Here is a 20,531-nt window from a genome sequence, read left to right as displayed (position 1 = left end):
GGGCTAATTGAGGAGGGAGCCCGTTACCAACCGCCTCGCGGCACCGGTGCAGGCAGGGCCCGCGGCCGCCCTGGGTCTCGTCCCCTTTTGCTTTTCTGTCGCTGCCGGGAGCTCAGGTTACCTTTGTGGGGTAGGTTGTTTTTGAATGCAGGGGACGTCTTTAATGCTGGTTTATTGGTGTAGGCTGAAGATCGTCCAGTTGATGACTTCATAAAAATTCAGTATAGCGTCACGAGGGGATCAGTCGGTTGGATTTTCAAATGAATAGTATCAGTAAGCTTCAGCTGCATGCGAAAGGCTGCGTGCAGCTTGCCTGCTGTATCTGCCCAGTTACCTTTGTATCTGTGAGCTGGAGGAAGGAATAAAATTTTAGTTATCTGTAGCTTCTAGGAAGAGTTGTGAGACAAAAAGAAAAAATGCCTGGTGCAAACCATGCTTTCGGTGCTTCTCTAGAACGTTTGGAACCAAACCATAAACACTGGTCAAATGATGAAATCTGTGCTCTGGGAAATGTAAAAAGCTGGGGTTTATGTAGGGGGTGGTATACAACTCTCAGCATGAGAAGAACTGGATTTAATTTGTTCTTAAATGTTCAGTAGTAGTGTACGTGTTACCTAATTTGACTAGACTTTCTGTCTGCTCTAATGTGATTTCACTGTAAGATGTATAATTATTAGTGTCACAAAACTTCCATGCTCCTATAACGCACACTTCCTAACCTGTACTTTTTGTGGTAGTAATTACGCACTTCAACTTTCAGGTTAAAAAGTAGGAGGAATTAAGAGGCTTTTGGAGATTCTATCTGAGTTTGCAACTTGTGACAGTTTCATCTTATTGCAGAAAGGAATATGGAATAAACTGAAAATGAACTTCCTGAAAAAACGCTTTGTAGGATAAAAATTTACCAAGAAGCAGAGCTTCAGGATTTAACCAAAAAGTTGTGAATATGATTCCTTCATGTAGTGAAGTTTTTTATTCTTCCAATTTGATTTTTTTTTTCCTGTTTCTCATTAAGGGGATTAACTTCCCCTAAATTTGGCAATAGACAGGCTTCTAAGATTCTTACTGTGGGGGACCGACGATTTCGCAGCACTACTCCACTTCTTTGAAATAAGAATGTACGATCTCAAAGTTATGCAGGAGATCCAAGGACTGGAACTGACAACTTTTATCCCCTTGTGCAGTATCAACAACAGAAACTGTAGGCTTTGAGAAATGCTGGGCCATTTGTTTAATCTTTCCATAGGTAGTGGGTTTTTTTGAAGAAAAAAGGTTTTGGTAATGTTCTGGTTTTTTGGAAGAATAGAACAATGCCACTAATGTACAAATGAAGTTGGTTCATGAGCAGGATCTTAGTATTAAATTTTTGGTATAGGTTTTCTTTTTGTGAATGACGTATAGAACTAATTCTGTTGAATCTTTAATATATAATCATATTGTCTCTGTCCTTACTGATACTGGGTACAAGTAGCATTGGTGTTAATGTATGTGAATTTCAAATCTGTTATTCAACAAAAAAAAAAAGGTAACAACAAACCACTAGTAGAATAGGCTTATGGATGAGAATTGTATTCATTAGAAAGGATTAAAAAGTCTAAACTGCTCTATTCCTTTGTAGTCTTTAAAAAAAAAAAAAAAAAAAAAATTGGACACAGAAAACATAGAAGGGTGATTGCAGGTGTCTCATTCTTTCTCTTTTATGACAAGAACATCTTGTAACTCGAGCAGGGAAGGAAGACTTGCATGTGAATGATGTTTCCAGCTTTGTATTTTACTTTGTGTGAACTTTGGGCAAAGTTGTTAATTGTCTTTTTCTAGGCTGTGGTTCTACAACTTCAGTCAACTTCACTATCCAGTCCTGCTCCCTTCCTTGCATTGGAACTGGTGCTGTCTTAGCCATTTGGTAATGTGTCTCAGCTCTCTCAAGCTGGTAGAAAGAAAACATAGCAACCCTCTGCCCAAAAAACTCCCAGCAAAACCCAGAATTCTGCCAACCGACTTAGCTGATGTAACTTACTGAGGGGTTAGAGTGCCAGTGCTGGGAGCGGGATTGCTTGCCAGAAGCATGGCAGTTCTGTGTAAGCATTGATTCCAGCTGGCTTCAATCGTGGACTACCATAAACCCATGCCCTGTTCTGAACAGGGCTCATGCTTGCTTCCTGGTAAAATTCAGTGACCTTTTTTGAGGTCTTGGATGAATGGAAGAAATGAAGCACGCGCTACCTGCAAATACCAGTGCAGCGTGGGAAGTGTTGTTTTAGACTTTACGAAGTCTTGAATGCCTGCTGATATGAGCCCTCTTTTTTTAAAGTAATTGTGACAAAAGTGCTTGTTCTTTGGCCTAGGATTTGCATCAAAGGGCCTATTTTGGTGGCTGAAGTTTTAACAGAACATAGTGCAACTGAGACTTCAATCATTGTCAGTTACTTGAAGAGAAGAAGTGTCCTGAACTATTTTCTTTGTTACTTAGCAGTGGAAATGACTTTTTTTACATTACAAACTACCAGACTTTTAGGAATTGCATTTTACTTATATTAAGCTTTGACTGGAAATCAAATGGGTAAAATGTAGAACATTAAGATGGTAATTACTTTGTTAAGGAATTGTATGTAAGCGGAAACTGGGTTGTTTGTACAGTTTCATAGTGAACAGCATTCTAAAAGTATTCCAGGATGGATAGATGTTAAATGCTATAATGACTTAGTGTGAGTCTGCTTAAGTTCCAAGAATGAAAGCATTAGTGAACCACAATAGTGTATTTTAAGCAAGGTACTTAAGGGAGATTCTTCCCCATAGAATTTGATATTTGATAGAATTTGATAGAATTGTCATAAAATGAGCACAAAGTGGCATTCAGAAGATCTTGTTCTGATAGTGTTTCTGCACAACTTTGAAAATAAATAGTAAGAAAATAAATCTGTTAGAAAGGAATATGCAGTTTGTTTTGCAGTATTTGCATTGATCTGTGTTCTTTTTGCATGCATCTCTGTAAAATGATTTTTAAAAGCAGAATTTCCTAGAAACGTGCTCATTCTCAGTGTAGCAGGAAAAGCTACATGCAAAAGCGTATCTAATTCGGAGTGCTGGAGCTTCACCATCAACAGCGGTTGGCCTTTGTGCTCAGCTTCCTGAAACATGGATTTAAGAGGAGGACAGTTGTCCTGGTATCTGTCCCAAGATGAGATTTAACAGACTTGATCAAAACTGAGTTTGATTGTTAGGCTTTGGCAAGAATGAAAGGTGAAGCATTTGTGCTTCCCAAGCATGCTTGCATAGTCTTTAATCGGAGCATCTTTAATAAGTATGATTACCTTCATTTCAGCTGAAAGAATTAGTTGACTGTAATTTATATACAGTTGACTCTGTGCAATTTATATACAGATGATGCACAGCAGACACTTATTTGCATATACATTAACATGAGAATGCTTTGGAGGGGATGCCAGCAAAAAGGTTGAGAGCCACGATTCTTTGGGTTCACTTTATACTAGTTTCCCTAGCGTTTGATGTGGACTTTAAGCGTTACAGGGAAGCGGACTGCAAGGTTCTGTATTTCAATATAACAGATGCCCTTCCAAGTAAAATTACGGTAAGAGTGGGATGATTGCAACCACTGGGTAATACTATATAATTATACTTACACATGTTGGGTCCTTCAGAGAAGACCTGAAAATAATTATTTTTAATTAGAAGTGATCTGAAGTTTTGTCTGCATTACAAAAGCTGTAAGCACTGTTTGTAGGCTGGTGGAGCTCTACTTGGATTTCAGTGGTGAAAGCTAGAGTGTGAAAGCAAAAGTGGTGAAAGTACGTACCTGTTCAACCAAAGTTGAATTAATGTGTGTGTGTGTACACACACAAATTTTGAAGTATGGATGCATTTTAAGTGGAAGTTGACATTGTTTCCAGTAAGAGGCAGCTTGCAGGCTCCCAGTGCCATAGGTTTTTTCCCCCTTACTTAAGTGGAATTCCTTTCTCTTAATCTGCACTTTCTTTGAGATCAAGTCTGATGAGTTGTCTGACCTTTTCTATTCATTTTCTGTACCTTTTCAGCTTTGTATGGCTTCTGTTTAAGTAATCCCTCAGAATGTACGTCCTTGTGTTCTTCTGCAGTCACCAGCTACTAATACTTCTAATAGTTGGGTGGTGTTCTTATATTTTACCCAAATATTCGCAGAATGCTCTGGCTGGTTTTCCAGTCCTCTTTCTTTCTTTCTTCTCATTGCCATTCAGAATGGTGAGAGGGTTACAGGGTCTTCTTTCCTCCTAATTGCTGTAGAGACTGCAAGGAGGAGCAGCATATTTGTAGGGATATGGGGGTGTGGGAGAGTCCTGTTTGTATTTGAGTGGAAGGATATATCCACCTCCCTTAAGACTTTTACCCCACAACTCAGAAATGCTGAAACTGAAGTAAAGCTTGAACCTCTTACGGATTTTGTAAGTTTAGAGACAAAATGTGACAAAATCAACATTGAAAGAGGAGCAGAGATGTGAATGAGAAGGAAATGCAGGGAAATATTAAGGGAACAGACTGAAAGTTTTCATGTAAATGAGAGTTCTTATTTAGAAAGGAGGATACATAAAAGAAAGTATGGGGAAAAAAGAACAGTCTTGCTACAGTGAAATATTAGTCCAGCAAAATATGCTTGTTGGTTATGGTGCAGAAGAGTTAATGCTATTAAAACTCCACGGGGCTTCAGTGGAATATAATGCTTTATACTTGAAGATGACTAGTTTGCTGTAGAACATTTCCAAAGAGATTTGTGTCAAACTCTTTTTTTGATGTTCGTCAGGTGATTAAAACATGCTGCTCTGGGGAACTTTCTCGTACTATGAGATGTAAATGGCAGGTTGTTTGTTTTTTAACTCATTCTTAATGGATTCTGTTGTGTTGATATGCAATCAAGTATGAAGCTGGAAAAAGTAAAAGCAATTCTATTTAAGATAGTATTATTGCAAAGGGGGTGTGGGGGGGAGGGAGTCCAAGAAACTGGTGAATCTTGTAATTCTCTTAGAGCGAGTTTTGAGTGTTTTGTGAAACTTGATAAACTTTCTCACAGTGTTTACTTTCTGATTTCCTAATTTTGCACAAATGTTTCTCTTACTTCTGTTGTGTACTAGGTGCTGCTAAAACTCTTGGCACAGAGCTGTTTTTAGTGTTACTTTAAAAAGCAAACTATTTATGCTTTATACAGTCACTTAACATAGGTTTATCAGTGCAGCTATACTGATAAACTTAACTCAGATTCCTGCCATAACGTATTCTGTAACTAAAGTAGTGCATGCATAATTATGACTTTTTCTTGCTTCATAAACTTTATTTACAAAATTCTGTTAAACTATGTTAAACTGCTTAACACAATGTTCATTTAAGTAAGACAGCATCTCAAGATGTAGAAGAGGAAGTGACTCAAGTATCAGATACTAACAGTTAATAAGAAAGTCTGGTTTCATAGTGTGCCCTCCTGTCTTGCTGTCGGAGGCTATTTGTAGTGAAAAGTGTGCACTTGCAGGAAGAGAAGTGGTAAATGTAAACATATACAGAAAACCAGATGATTGACAGTATTGGGGTTAAAATACAGGGATTTTTTTTCTAAAATATTAGAAAAGTAGGTGCAAACAGTACTCTTATAAGAGGCACCTGGTGGGCTTGCTTGTGAGCTGTGCTGCAGTGATTTATTTTCCTAGAAGTACATAGGTGTACTAGAAAAATTTGAGAAGCATCTTCAATGCCATTTTATTTTCCTTGGTGTTCCTTTTTAGAACTGGGGATTTTGTTTTATTCCTGCCAGTGATGCTAGCTGTAGGTGCCTTTTTGGTGCGTGAGTACACAATTCAGAAATGACTGGACCCAACTGTCAGCTTGTCATAGGCTCTGAAGAACTTAGCAGCAAGTAAACAAATAAATAAATGTGAGCTAGCTGTCTAATACAGAAAATCTTTTGCCACTTACTTCTGTAATACTTGGGCTGTTGACAGTGGATGAATTTGGTGCTGGTAAGGGACTGGAATCCCAGGCTTGAAATGGCAGTGGTAATAGACCATAAGTATTTGCATCCCTTGGCTAGATGCTTTAGGAAAGAAATGGGAAGAAACCAAGATTGCTAGAATGTAGATAGGTAAGTGATTGACAGATGATAGATGACATGGGGGGAGAAGTCCAACACATGTGAACTCCTGCAGTGGGTTATAGATTTGCATGCCATGGGGGAGCTCTTAGGGATGGAAATGTTTGGAAAGCATGCTCTGCAACAGGGAGTGTTTCATCCCTGAGACATTCTGTAGCCGATTGAGCGCTGTGATGCTTTGAAACTTACTTCTGCAGTGACTAACTCTTGCTTGTAGCTACATTTTTAATGTTGGTGAGTAGTGGAATTGCTGCTTTTTCCTCTGTTACTTTTTCTTCTGATATGCTTTCCCCCATTTCCAGTTCCATTTTAGTTGCTGAGATTTAAAGCTTTCCCTATACTTGAGTAAATACTTTTTTTTTTTTTTTCCCCCTCCTGGATTCAGTTACTGAAATCATGAATCCTGTGTATAGCCCTGGATCTTCTGGGGTTCCCTATGCAAATGCCAAAGGAATTGGTTATCCAGGTAAGGAACTCTGTTTTTTTTAATGAGTTTCAGTTACACTAATCTTTGTAATCAAGAAGAAATAGTCACTTATGAATGGCTTCATGTATGGTAATCTGTTTTGGGATTTGGGTGGGGTTTTTTAAATGTAAAAAGTGACATTTCAATAGTGATGTTAGTTGTTCTGTTATATTTCTAACTTCAGTATCTCTTCCAAAGCAGCTTATTTCAGGAGCTCTAATAATTACGCCCTGCAAGAAGAGGAGTCAGTCTATTTCTGCTGCTAGTTGGCTGGCACTGTTAACCTTTCTATCCTCTAATTCTTGTTCATGCTGTTTTATGACTGCCCGAAGCATAGCATCAAAGGTGGGACCAAGAAAATGGCCAAAAAATGTTTTAAAAACAGAAATTAAATGTATTTCTTGCTTTCTCTGCTTCTCATTTGGCTTCAAGTTTCTCACTAGAGTTTTTTCCCCCTCATCTCCTAATGTGTGCGTGTGAGCAGGCTTCATTTCTGATGTCCCCATAGTTCAGAAGTTGGATAAGGCAATAATTAGATTTGGACAGCATTTTCCAGGAAGGCCGAAGAGAAGGGCTGTGTGCCTCTGTGAGGCATTTCAAGCAGTATGTCTTGATGCAGTCTTTTTTTTCCCCGGTATCTGCGGGGTAAGGGAATTACTCCATCCTGGGAGAGGCTGGAGGGTCTTTCAGCTCGGATTTTATGTATCATAACCAATTAAACTTTTGTAGCTTTTACAGGGAGGCTGTTTTGTGATTCAGTTGATGTCTGTGCTGGGAGCTAGAAATCATTATGTGCCACTGTACTGTATTTTCCTACTAGTATTTACAGTTTTTAAATTTGTTTTTTGGCTTAGGTAGTGTACTGGAGTTCCTGTTTTCCTGTTCCACTTTTCTCTGTTCCTTCTTCTAAATACTGGTGCATAAATGAACTTTCTTTACTGTTGACTTGATCATCTCAAACCTTTTAATTTTTATTTTTGCTTTTCAGGTACTTTTAATTTTTTCCTCAATCTAGTGTACCTTTCTTGATTCGTACAGTAATTACAAGGGGAAAACACAGACCATGTTGCAATGTTTTTAAGTCTATTGAGTGACTGAAATGGTGCGGTAATAAATTGTAAAGCTGATGATGTGTAACCATAAGTCCCGCAGGATGGTTTTATTCTCTGTAACTGTCTTAGTTATATGGACTGCAGCAATTTTACTATAAGGCAAGCAGCAGTGGTTTACTAATTAATATCAGTTACAGTAGAATTATTTCTATATTCATAATAGATTGCTTTTTCAAGGCTTTCTTTTGCTTTAGATAAAGATTATTATGAATTATTTAAATATAACTTTGTATTTTTATCTCTATTCAAATGAAACCCTGGTTAATATAAATCTGTGTTTAGAAAATGTACTTACAACCATTTACACATTGCATTGAAGCTCTTGTTTATACTAATCTAAGTGGTACCTTAATTTACGTAGTAAGATATACTACTGTAGATTCATAAATAGCAGTTTAAACAACATTACAACTTCTAATCTTTTATTCTACTGTTATAATTCAATATGTAGTCTAATATATATATATAGGTACGGTATATTTGCCAGTCTTTACTTGGTTGTAAATTAGCATAACTAAAATATGTGGAATTGAAGTAGAATTGTTATAGAAGTGCCTTAAATGTCATGCTACAAGTTGATCGCTCAAAATTCTTCCTTACAGCAGTCAGTCAGTCAGTTTACACAACTGTGACCCTTGAATTCAGCTTGGTCCGTAAGTTCTACAGTGTTACACTGTTACAGATAGTTTGCTGAGCTGCCTGGTTCGTGCTTAAAGATCATGGGATAAACATGAAACACATTCTCTAAAACAAAAAGTAGACTTGCATTTTAGGATTTTTTTTTTTTAAATTGTTTCATGACTAAGTCTCCCTTCTTTGCCTCTCCTAATTTAAAAGCTACAGATTCTCCATTCACAATCATTGAATTTACATTGGTTGCATGGTAATAGAAAGTAATGAACTTACCGCTATGTGGAATGTATTATTTAAAGGCACCATGTTTCTAAAGCTGTTGCATATTTAATAGCTGTTTATATTATACTACACCTATTTGAGGTTGTTGGATGGGTTTACCGTAGCAAGGAATCAATATCCAAATGTTCTCACGTGGATGAAAGTTCTGTGTAGAAGTTAAAACTGCTGCTTGTCGTAGTTGCATTTTTCACAAACGACTTGATTCTTGAGCAGCTCAGAATGCTCTACTGTTGAGCTAAACCTGTGAAGAAAGAACAGAGGACTGAAAATGTATACAACATAAATAATGTTGCGGATGTGTAGTCAGTTTGAGTAACGTGTAAAGCTGTACTAAAGCTTTTCACTAGCAGCTTGTGAATTTGAAATCTTAAGAGCTATTTACACTCTGAAAAGTTGTTATGAATTGGATATGTTATTTTTACCTTTGATTTTTAAGCCTAATGCTTTTCTTAGTCTTAGCCATGCTGACCACCTAATAGTAGTGCCAAGTGTATGTCACTTGATATGTTTACAGAGTGCTTTACAAAACTAGGTTAGCATATATAGTCCTGAGCTAAGGAATTTTTATTGTTAGGAGTAATTGCTAAGGACTCTGGGATTTATAGCAAAATAGAAACCCTTCAAATATGAATAGCCATTTAAAACTAGCAGCTTTAAGCCTGACAGTGAATATGCAAATAGTAATTGACTTATATCTGGAGAAGTTGAAATCTTTATATCTTGATAACAAAATGTGGTAGTAACTCTGTCTTTCTAAATACAGACATTACTCAGTTTTAAAGTTTGGAATAATGTAAATAAGCTCCTGGAAAAATTAATAGCTATGATTAATTCAGCAATTTCACTTACTACAATCTAAACAAACTTTGTATCTTTTAAGTAACTGTAGCTTCTGCTAATGCTGGTTTTTGCCTTGTGTTGGAGGCCAGTATATTGCGATGTTAGTTCAGCCATAGTGGTTCTCGTATTCTGGTGTAGAAGTGTTTACCTACCACTTTGCCGATACCTCGGTGAATCACTTGTTACTGTTAACTGTCATAGTACATGCCTGAAACTGGTGAGCTTGTTTGATACCTGAGTGTAATAACAAATCTTTGTCAAATGCAACAAGCGTTTTAGACTACCTAAGGTTGCTTTGTACTCTCTACTTGTGATATCTCTGATCTGGAGAGTCAGAGTCACTCTGACTTCTAGGGATTTATTTCTGTGAAAAAGTCCCTTCAGATAAATATTTTATGTACATCAGGTCTTAAAACTTGCGGGGGAGGAGGGTTGGATAGTTGCACAAAACTTTGTTGTCCAACTAACTTAAGAGTTACTTGGCCAACTTTGAGACTTGCTGAAACAGGCATGTAAGGGAGAATGGCACTTGTGACTCCTTAGCTGTTCCCTACATCTAGCATTCAGCTTCAGGTGGCTTGAGAGAAGAGGAGCCCGGTGTTTTAGTTGAGGAGGTGTGATTGAAGGCCATCTGTTAGCTCATCTCAATTAAAAGATGTACAGCGAGAATCTTTGAGAGTAAAGTCTAGTTAGACTGTGCAGTCAGTCTAGAAAATAACTTTGACATATGCTTTCTTCTAGCTGGCTTCCCAATGGGCTATGCAGCAGCTGCTCCTGCCTATTCCCCTAATATGTATCCTGGAGCAAATCCTACCTTCCAAACAGGTATGTGTAATAGGTATGTCAAAGCAGTAACCTGAAGTTTGGAAGTTGTTAGAACCAAGAAAGGAAAAGCTGTAGGGGCTTACGATAACTCATACTGTGGGATAAGTTTTACATTACTTTGAATATGACTCACAAGGAATCATCTCGTAAATTAAAATGAGTATAATCTTGTCTTAAGTCCTACTGATTTCACCTTCAGAGAAGGGAGAAGCTGAGTTTTTAGCTGTTGCTTCTATATTTCAGGCTGATACTTGAGGATTGCGTCACATTTCCCTTGACTACTTCCTTCTCGATTCTGCTTGCTTTGCATCCTACTGGTTGTTTCCAGATTTCTGTTTTTTCTTCTGTCATCTTCAAAATTCTTCTTTTTCATTCTTTTCTTAAATGATATCTCTTTCCAAGTTCAGCTTGCTGCCTTCTTTCTGCCCTTAAAATTGTCTTCCACGAACTAATTGTCTGGGTAAAACTGTTTTGTCCATAGTGGATATCAGGGGAGGATTTAGGTCACTACACTTGCATGTTTGTTATTTAAGAGAAAGGGAATGTGATGAGCCTAGGAAAAGGGAGATGGAAAAACAGACACGAGAAACCAAAGCACTCACCTAAGTTGTTTTTATGTAGTTCTGCTTTCACTAATAGAAGATGATTTTGATGCACTAATGCTTGAAACAAAACAGAAACTGGTAGCATTTAATTTCCACTTGAACCAGCAACATACATCTGATAGAACAGTATTCTCCCTGGGGTTATTTTGCATACTAAGGAATTCCTTACGTTGCTTTGTTAATGTAGATCTGGGCCATCTTCAGGAGCTCTTTCACTTGCATGTATTATGCCAGTTTTTCAGAGATACACATGGCACATAACTAAATTTGTCCCTGAATGCCCTTGTGCAACTTATGGGGATAGGAAAGGATGCTGCTTGAAATGGGGAAGCTTATGTTGTGGAAGCCTGCTTGCAATATTGAAGTTCAATGTTTGTAACATACAGCATTTTGTTAATTACCAGGAGACTCTTAAAAGGGTGTGGCAGAAATTACTGAGGCAAGGGAGTAAGTCATCTAAAATGTTTCCCTGCAGAACCTGTTAAAAGTGTGTAGCTGTGTAGCTTTCCTTGGAACTCTGGAGTATTCTAGTTGGTACAACCTGTGTCTGCGTTCAGTTTTCCGCTTAGAGGCATAGAGAGTGCAGAACTGATTTTGGCTTGGCTTCGGTCTTGAAGGTAGGGAAGCGGATAGATACTATAAGTTCCAGTAATTTAAAAAAAAAAAAAAAATCTATCCTTTGGATAGGGTATTGCCTCTGTGCAAGTATCATATCTAGGGGTACCAGCTTGCATTTGCACTGGATTGCTTAAGAACTTTTTTGAGAGTGATGTTCAAGGGAGAGCAGTTCCCATCAGGGGTATAACTCTTAGCATGGGAATCAAAACCCTATGTGGGCTTTTATTATCGGCTTGTATTACTAATAGGCCATTCAGTTTCATGGTTGAGATTACCTTAGAAGGCAGACACATCACTGTGCTCCATTGTATATATCATCAGGATTCCTGCAGCTGTGCTGAGGAATAGCTGTAACTTTTGATCCTAGGATCAGATAACTGAAAGGTAGTTCATCTTATTACTGGTTGCAGTTTCCAGAGCCTACTGCAGGAAGGTGAAGATAAGCTGCATGTAATCAATTTACCAAATCACGAGACTGATGTTTTTATCCAGTTGATTGGGTTTTCTTCCTCCGTGTCAGTTATGTTGTAACAGAAGGTTATGGTTTTTGGGGAAGTTTCTTTACTTGTTAGACTTAATCATGTTGTAAGATTAGTTTGTATTGATAAATCTTGGAATATATCTCATGCTATATAACAAAGTTAGAGTAAGAAATGTTTCACTTTTATGTGGAAAAGGAATAAAGACGTATAGAAGTCATATAACATCTTCAAATGTCCTTAATTTTTTTTAAAGCTAGTACTATTAGAGTCTTTTATTGCTGTTGAATAGAAAATAAGCTTTTATTTCGGAACTAAGAATAGCTTTAATTTTTAGCTGCTCTTTAAGCTATGAACTAAAGTGCAAAATGCCCATGTCTAATTCAGGCAGATAACAACTTGAAGTACTTTGTCCTAACAGTCAGGATTTATTTTATTTATTTCTTTTTAACTTTTCTGATGTAACTGCTTGTTTGTAGAATCAAAGCTTTTGTAAATTTATATCACGCAGCAGTATTTGAATGTGCTGTGCCACTGCTGTTCAGAAAGGGTACCTTTTTACAGGTATCTTTCTCAAATTTCCGTGTTTTTGAATAACCGTGTGGTTTACTTTTAAGGTCTTTGCTCCCTGTAAAGGAGAAAAAAATTAAATGGGAAGGCAGAATACCTCTTGTACAGATGTACCAGTTTGCAAGAATGAAAGTTAAATTGCTTGTGCAGCTGTATCAGTGGGTTTTTAGAATGAGAGTGGGCTTGACTGACGACATAGTTGTAGTTCAGTAGTAATGCTTCATGTTCAGCATTTTGTAGCTGAGTCTTTCAACACAAATAGCTCCCCATACTAGAAATAGAAGTTACTTCCTCAGCATGCTCTGTTCTTCAAATACTTAGGATCTCTAAAAACAAGAGTTCAGCGTAAGTGCTGTGGTAGCTTTCTTTAGTGTCTCTAAAGGTAATAAATTCTATTTAAAGAAAGAAAAAAAAAAGAAAAATTTCTTCGTTAACAATTTTCAATTTGAAGGGTGGAATGAAATTGGAAAGAAGCTCAGACTTCTGCAAAAAGAATGGTTATCTGTCATCATGCTGTCTGCACAGACTGATTTTTCACAACACAAATGCCAGTGTTCTCTCTGGTATATGGCTTCAGATCTGTTCTCTGTATTGAAGTCAGCACATTCTAGACAGTTTTTAAAGTCAACCTAATCTCTATTCTGATAGTCTCATTTTTTTTTTCTATAATTACCAGGTGTTTTTTCTTCCTTGTGTTGCTCTAGTACTGGTTTGTACAATTCCAACTAAATAGAAATCGTATCTGTGGATGTTTGGTCTCCTACTGTGGTGGACCTGCATGACACCCAAGATCTGTTCAGCACAGCACAGGCTAGGGCTTTGATGCTTTCTCCAGAATAGGTCGTGCCTGTTGTTTACTACCCTAAATGCCATTACTGGTGGATGCTGCTGCTAAGGTATTTGTATTCCCACTCTGGCCATTAAACCATAATATAATCTTGGGAGTGTAGCGTGCAGCAGCAGTGGTGCTTTTCATAGATCTCCTCCATGCCTCATCAAGCCCTTGTTCTGTTATCCTGAGACCTTGTCTGATGAGGGCTGGAGAAATTACGGAAGAACTGTCTTTAGGCAGGGTCTGAGCCAGCAGTTGCTACTTATCCCTGTAAAAATTGAACAGTTCCCACCATTTACAAGGCAGACTGATTTTGGGGGCCTTGTAATAGGAATGAAAAATTCTTTCTAATGGCATCTGAAGTCTTATTGTAATGTATAAAAAGAATTCTTAAGTGATGACTAAGAGTATGTCTATGTATGTAATACACAAAAAGGAGATTTAAAGATACTAAAGTGCCTTCAAAGTCTGATTTGCAGTTGCAATGAACTCTACAGTGCTTGTGTTTCAAAGGTATGGCCTTTTCATATTTATTTTAGCCAGTTCAGAAAATGCCAGAAAACAAATATGAATAAACATAAGTTGAAATGGAGGTTGCAGATTATGTCTCTCTGGAAATCCATCTTGAGCTCTTTACATGATTCTGACTTTTGAAATTAAGTTATTCTTGTGCTGTATCATCTTCTACAGAAGGTAACTGCGGGTCAGTTAACTATGTTTTGCCAGTACAATTTGGGGTGCGTTGAGAACTGGGCTGATGCTAACATGTACCAAATCTTCCTATGTGGGAATGCTGCCTAATATGCCAAATCCAGGTATTTAATGATATTACTACAAAAATCCAAATCCACTTTTTTATCCTATATACATAAATTTGAAAAGCAAATTGTGCAAAAATACAGTTAACTTTTCATGCTTAATTGACACAGTCAAGTATTATTTTCACTGTTATCAGTATTATGTAAATGATAGAACTTGTGCTTGGCTATTGACACTAGCCTACTAAGTACTCACATGAAGATGAAGGAATTTGGAAATTAAGAAAATTGTTACCTCTGACTTTAGAAAACAGTGTACTGACACTTGTTTTTCATGTTTTTAATGCAGATTTACCTTTGTTTCAGGTTATACACCAGGCACCCCATATAAAGTATCTTGTTCACCCACTAGTGGTGCAGTGCCACCATATTCTTCATCACCAAATCCCTATCAGACTGCTGTGTACCCAGTTCGAAGTGCCTATCCACAGCAGAATCCATATGCACAGGTAAATGAACAAAACCAAAAAACTGTCTGTTTGGATACTATTTTGTTTACCTTGTAGTATCTGCTTGAACTCTTAACTTTACATCACATTTATTTCTTCGTGGATGGAGAGAATTTTTAGCTGCCTACAGTAAGAATTCTTAATAGAGTGATTTACAGTGTGTGTAAGTGCACTTTTACATTCTCTCACATGACAGTTACTCTGCACTTACTAATAACATGTTCAGTCTTTGAAGAGACACTAGATTCAGTTTAATTTTAAAAATGTGTGCTGGATGCTATAACTACCATATCCTGATTTCATTTTGTCAAAAATTGTCATAACTTGCATTAATTTTTTTTTTAAGGAAGCCTCTGTTGTGATTCAGGGAGTTACCAAGTCTCATACTAGGCAAACTGTTGAAAACTATTAGAAAGGATAGAATGAAGACACTTCAGTAAACATGATATTTTGGGGAAAAGTTGGCCCTCTTTTTGCATAGAGGAAACTTGCCGGGTGTGTATGCAGTAGCTGAAGGGAATTAATAAGCACATAACAAGGTTTATCGAATCTGCTTAGCGTATTTGGTCAAAACCCTTTGGCTCTTTAACTAAAAGCAGCTGAATAAAAAGTTGTGAAAGAATGAGGGAAGTTCTGTCATGGATTAATATATGAAAAGATGTGAAACAAAGGGACTGAATGATGAATGAGCCCTTATTGCCAAAGGTGTAGTCGGCATTGGAGTTCTACAAAGGTTCCTGCTTTTGAGTGTTATCCTAAATGCCTTAGAAAGGGGATAAATGTTAAAAAGTTTGCCAGTGAAATGCAGTTGGAATAGTTGAAATGAATGTTTTGGCTTCTGCTCTGTAAACACATTGCATCTTTAGAATAATGCTTTTATTTTATGATACATTCATGAAAGAAGACATCATTTATCTTCTCCACCAGATATACTATAATTACTTAACTTACTTTTTTTCTGTAACAGCAAGGCACTTATTACACACAGCCTTTATATGCAGCACCACCCCACGTAATTCACCACACCACAGTTGTGCAGCCTAACGGCATGCCAGCAACTATGTATCCTGCTCCAATTCCGCCACCAAGAGGGAACGGTGTGACTATGGGGATGGTGGCTGGGACTACTATGGCAATGTCAGCAGGTATGTGAACTTATAACCCTTATGTTTTCTTGATGAAGCTCTCCTTTCAGGTCAAGACAGAACACAGCTGTGTTACAAAAATGTGATGCCAGAGGTGTACTTGACAGAATCGTAAAATTGTTTAGATTAGAAGGGACTTTTGTAGGTCATCTAGTCCAGCGTCTTCAAAGCGGGTCCAGCTAGATCAGGTTGCATACTTGTTCAGTGATATTTTGATCATCTCTAAGGATGGAGATATCGCATCCTTTTTTCAGATATTAGTATTATGATAAAAGTTCTTTTTATCTGTATGGAATTTCACTTACTCTTGCATCCTTTGCTTCTTATCTTAGTGTCAAGAGTCTGACTTCCTCTTCTCAATACATTTCTCTATGCCTAGCTGAAAACAGCAACTTCTTAAGACTGAGGAAAATGCAGTGTTCTCAGCCCACCCCTCATATTGCTGACCTTTGTATGTTGAGATATAACATTTTATGTGTGTGCATTACCTGCAGGTCTTCTGTGTCATAGGCAATGGTTAGAGATGTCTACTTCCTAATGCCACACTCTTTTAGTGGTAGTGTTTTGGAGAAAATGTTGTTTAACCAATATCTAGACTCATCTATGAGTGTTTACTTGAGGGGGTGTCATGCTTTGTTACTGAGTGGGTGTTAGCTCACGAAGAAATGTCCATGTTCACTCAAAGGACACTCAATTCAGTAATCTAAAAAATGAGAGCCATGAGCTTGTTTTCAGATTCTGTTTTTTTATCTTGTCAAATTTATCATTTAATTTGAGGATATCATTAATATCATTTAAAACTAGAGAAGTTATGCGTCACAAACTGAGCTAACATTGGAGTTTTGTATGTGGGCAAGCTTATCCCAGGTGTTTGTTACTGTTTCTACAAAGTGCTGTAGAGTAAGACTGCTAAGATCCTGCCACCTCAGCCTCTTTCTTTCTGAAGCCCCTTAGTCTGTAAAAACCTATCTGGAATAATGCAAACAAGAACTTGGCTGATAAATCAGAATAAATTAGTTATCTCTACCATCCAGTATTCTTATGGCATGTAAAGCCTGCTGTGGGAAAAAGTTTTGCTGTGAATAATGCTTATGTTGCAGGGTTTCTGCTAGAGCTATTTTTGAGTAATGAGTATCTTTGTGTGCATTGGACTAAACATCAAAATGATCCTCTTGCATAAATGATTGAAGGAAGATTGGGGCTGGAGTGCAAAATGATACTGGTAATTTTAAATTGGAAGATGAGCAAGCTGTAATTGTTTTTAAAATTAACTCTTTTTTTCTCCTTTTTTTTTTTTTCCTGTACTAGAATTTGTGCTTACTGAAAAAAAATGTTCTCTTCATCCTAGGTACTTTGTTGACAACTCATTCCCCAACTCCAGTAGCCCCTCATCCAGTTACTATGCCCACATATCGGGCTCCAGGAACACCAACCTATAGTTATGTGCCCCCACAGTGGTGATCATCCTGGCAGTCAGTGTAAGTTACCGATTTAGATTGAAAGCAGTTAATCTTTCTTATAAATGACAGCATTGCAGGTTCTTTTGGGGAGATTTTTCAGAAGGTAAGCAGTCTGGGGTATTCCTACAGTATTCTAATTGAGTCAGAATACACAAAAATTATTGCTTATGTAATAGCTGTTCCCTGCAAAGGAGGGAAGCCTAGTGGGACTTCTTCAGTGGTCTGTATCTTCAGAAATCATGAAACGTTTTCATGGTTCATGATTGTCGAATATGAAAGAATGAGCCTCAAGTTTGCCTTATTAAAATACATCTGGGACTAAATGTATTCAGTATTTTGGATTCATTGGTAATTGTTGAATTCAGCAGTACTGTGATTTGTGAATGAAGCAATGTGTGTAACTTTGTAGTTTTATTTTTGATTGGCTAAATATGTAGGCAAGCTAAGTGTCTTGCCTTGCTCTGAAGGTGAATCTTTCTCACAAGCTGCTGAAACAAATACACAACCTTGAGTTAATTTCATATATTCACTCTGTTTCAGGTAAGTCTCAGTTCATACTTCTTGCAGTCAGCATGGGAAGATCGTTTCTAGCGTGGACCAAAATTTAGATCATGGGTTTCAAGAAAAGGTGTTTAAATTTGAAGTCTGCTATGAGGTGGGATGGATTTTGGGGGCGTAATGTGTGTCAAACTGACACAAAGCCTAATGTTTTTGGGAACCTCACTTCTGCTTCTGTTGTTTTTAGCATACATTGAGAACAGCTTCATTTGAAATAAGGACTTGTCAGACCAACTGAACTAGGCATTTTCACTTCTGGTCCATTTAGTTTATGACAAAGTTAACTTTATTTTAACTCTCTTTGGATTTCTGTTTCAGCAGTTAATATTTCATCCAAGAATGTCATATTACATGAGTATAAAAAGTGAGAGTTTTGCTGTGACTAAACTCATGACTGCTGATAATTAAATTTAGCATAAAATACCTTTTTAATATTGCATCTTCTACTTAAGACAAAACTACTAGTGAGGACAGAAAGCTGGAATAGACATGACAGGAGAAAATCAATGTAGCAAATTCTTAGCCTAGAAGCCTATAGATTTCAGTTGACTGGATAAGTGCTAGGGTAGCATTATATAATACTTAACATCTGTTGTGTGTGCATATCAGTGTGGTGCATGCAATGTTAGAATGTTCTGCCACACTCAAATAGTATTTCACATAATTGAGAATTTCCTACTTTTTCCCCCCCCTCCCCCCCCCCCCCCCCTTAACATAGGTTTGAAGATGGGAGATATGCAATCAAGAAATTGAGGTTTAAAAGTTGGTGCTGAAGCCCTCATGCCTCCAACCAGGACTTTTCTTCTGAATGCTTTCAACACTTGGCTAAACACTACTAATTCCTGATCACTGAAGATTTTCCAGTGCTGCATATCTTACATCTTGGAACTCCAGCAGTTAGTCTTAAAGCAAATCCTGTTTTGTGGACTGTCTTGCAATTTTTTAGCTAATTATAATGATAAAAAGGGAGTATAAATTTATTCTGATCCATATCTAGTGGAATGCATGTTAAAACACAAAAACAAAGCTTGCTCAATCTACCTGCAGTGACTGATGCAAAAACCATCATATGCAAATCCAAAGGAACAGAAAAGTATTTTACAACTTGTATCACTAATGCACTGCTGTAATGTATGCAGGGTCTTAAAAGGTAGAATCATGAAAGTGAGTTTCTTTATAAAATACCATAATATACATTAGATAAGTGCTTCAGCCTTTTTCAGGTTGATGGAGTTGCCAGTTTAAAAGGGGCATATTTTTATTTAAGTGATGTATTCTTTTCAAATTCAACTACTAAATTGGAGTGACTGGAAAATGAGTCAGACAAGCTGTAGAAATCCCGCACACAATTAGTTTACTTCATACCTTTTCGTTTTCATTATATGGATTCAGTGTTATACAGATGTTCTTAAGGATCAGAATGAAATGGCAAAGGTAATGCTGTGTGTGCCAGTAAATAAAGCAAACTTCCTTGAGGCAAAACTGGCTCTTAGGAATAGTAGGAGGTGACATCACCTGCAAAATGAATTGCATGTCCTGGGGAAATACATATCCAGTACTATCTTTCATATGATGCAAGATGTGTCAAAGTGAGACTGCCACACAGACTGATCGAAAAACACTTTCTTTTAGTTCTCAGTTCAGGAAATCCGTGCTGTTTTTCCTAAAGAATGTTGTAGTCAGTTGAAAATGTTATGTGCAGTTGATCCAACTTGCTTTCCTGAAACTTAAGAAATGCTAGGGCTTTCTACAACAAACAGGAGGAGTTCAGCTGCATGTTATTCTGAGGAAAGCTTGTGTGCCTGATAAGTATGTTAAAGGGGAACAAATCATTTTAACACAATTTCCTTATTAGCTACTTGCAGTATGAACTATGGATATGCTGTAGTAGGGCTGCCAGAATATAGAGGTTTCAAATAGTTGGGGTTTTTTTTCCTGAAAATATTTGTAATTGAAGTAGGAGCCATTTGTTGGTTACAGCATTTTGATGTGTTTTCTTAGTATTTTCTTTTTTTACTTCCTAAATTGCACTTGGAATCACATAAAATAAGACTGACTGCAGATTAGCATTTCATTGCAATGAGTCATTTCTGATATTCTTTCTTGCAACTTCAATTTTTAAAAAGTACCTCAAAGCAAATGCTGTGGGGATAAAGGGCTAGCCTTAGAACCCATTTGTATATCAAAATTGTTATGGGGGAGATTTTAAATTTTTAAATTTGAATATTGCACATAAAATCAAGGTTTTTCTTAAACCTGCTTGACTTACGACTCCAGAAAGATGCGATTTTCTTTTTTTTTTTTTTTGATACATTCTGCCTGCAATAAATTATGCAGTAAATGGTTATAAAATGTTGTTCCCTTTTAAGTGTTTACACAGAGGTATATCAGGCTGTATTGTTCTTGTAGGTTAATTTCCATTCAGAAGTAAATTTTTTTAAGTTGTATATCTAGTTACGCTTTGTTTTGGGGTGTTCTGCTTCTATACAGATTTGGCAGCTACTTCAGGGTAGCATCAGTGCTGATTTAATGCTGCCATTCCAGTACTCTGCCCTGGCAGGAGGCTTATGTTCCTTCATAACCCATTGGTGGTTAGAGCCTTCAGCAACTTTATTTTTTTGCACTGTGCACTGTCCATATATTTTACTCCCCCCCCCCTCTTTTTTTTTTTTTATTTTTTTACAGTAAGCACTGTCCATATATTTTACTCCC

General features: G+C 37.2%; 1 protein-coding gene across 2 annotated transcripts; it reads left to right on the top strand.

Moving 5' to 3' along the window:
• Window positions 1-6,501: 6,501 nt before the first annotated feature.
• FAM168B (family with sequence similarity 168 member B) lies at window positions 6,502-20,488 on the top strand. 2 transcript variants are annotated; one of them, XM_009284282.2, is made up of 6 exons: window positions 6,502-6,593; window positions 10,202-10,285; window positions 14,514-14,656; window positions 15,624-15,801; window positions 17,150-17,279; window positions 18,538-20,488. In XM_009284282.2, the coding sequence occupies exons 1-5, from the start codon at window positions 6,524-6,526 to the stop codon at window positions 17,260-17,262; spliced, it is 588 nt and encodes a 195-aa protein (XP_009282557.1). In that variant the 5' UTR covers window positions 6,502-6,523; the 3' UTR covers window positions 17,263-17,279; window positions 18,538-20,488. The 2 variants fall into 2 exon arrangements, with proteins under 2 accessions (XP_009282557.1, XP_019328945.1); XM_019473400.1 differs by lacking the exons at window positions 6,502-6,593; window positions 10,202-10,285 and adding an exon at window positions 14,134-14,204.
• Window positions 20,489-20,531: the final 43 nt, after the last annotated feature.

The sequence above is a fragment of the Aptenodytes forsteri genome, unplaced genomic scaffold (assembly GCF_000699145.1).
Source record: "Aptenodytes forsteri isolate BGI_AS27 unplaced genomic scaffold, ASM69914v1 Scaffold278, whole genome shotgun sequence".
In the NCBI taxonomy this organism is placed as follows: domain Eukaryota; kingdom Metazoa; phylum Chordata; class Aves; order Sphenisciformes; family Spheniscidae; genus Aptenodytes; species Aptenodytes forsteri.
The sequence above is the reverse complement of the archived record's forward strand: the minus strand, read 5'-3'. Positions and strand labels throughout refer to the sequence as shown.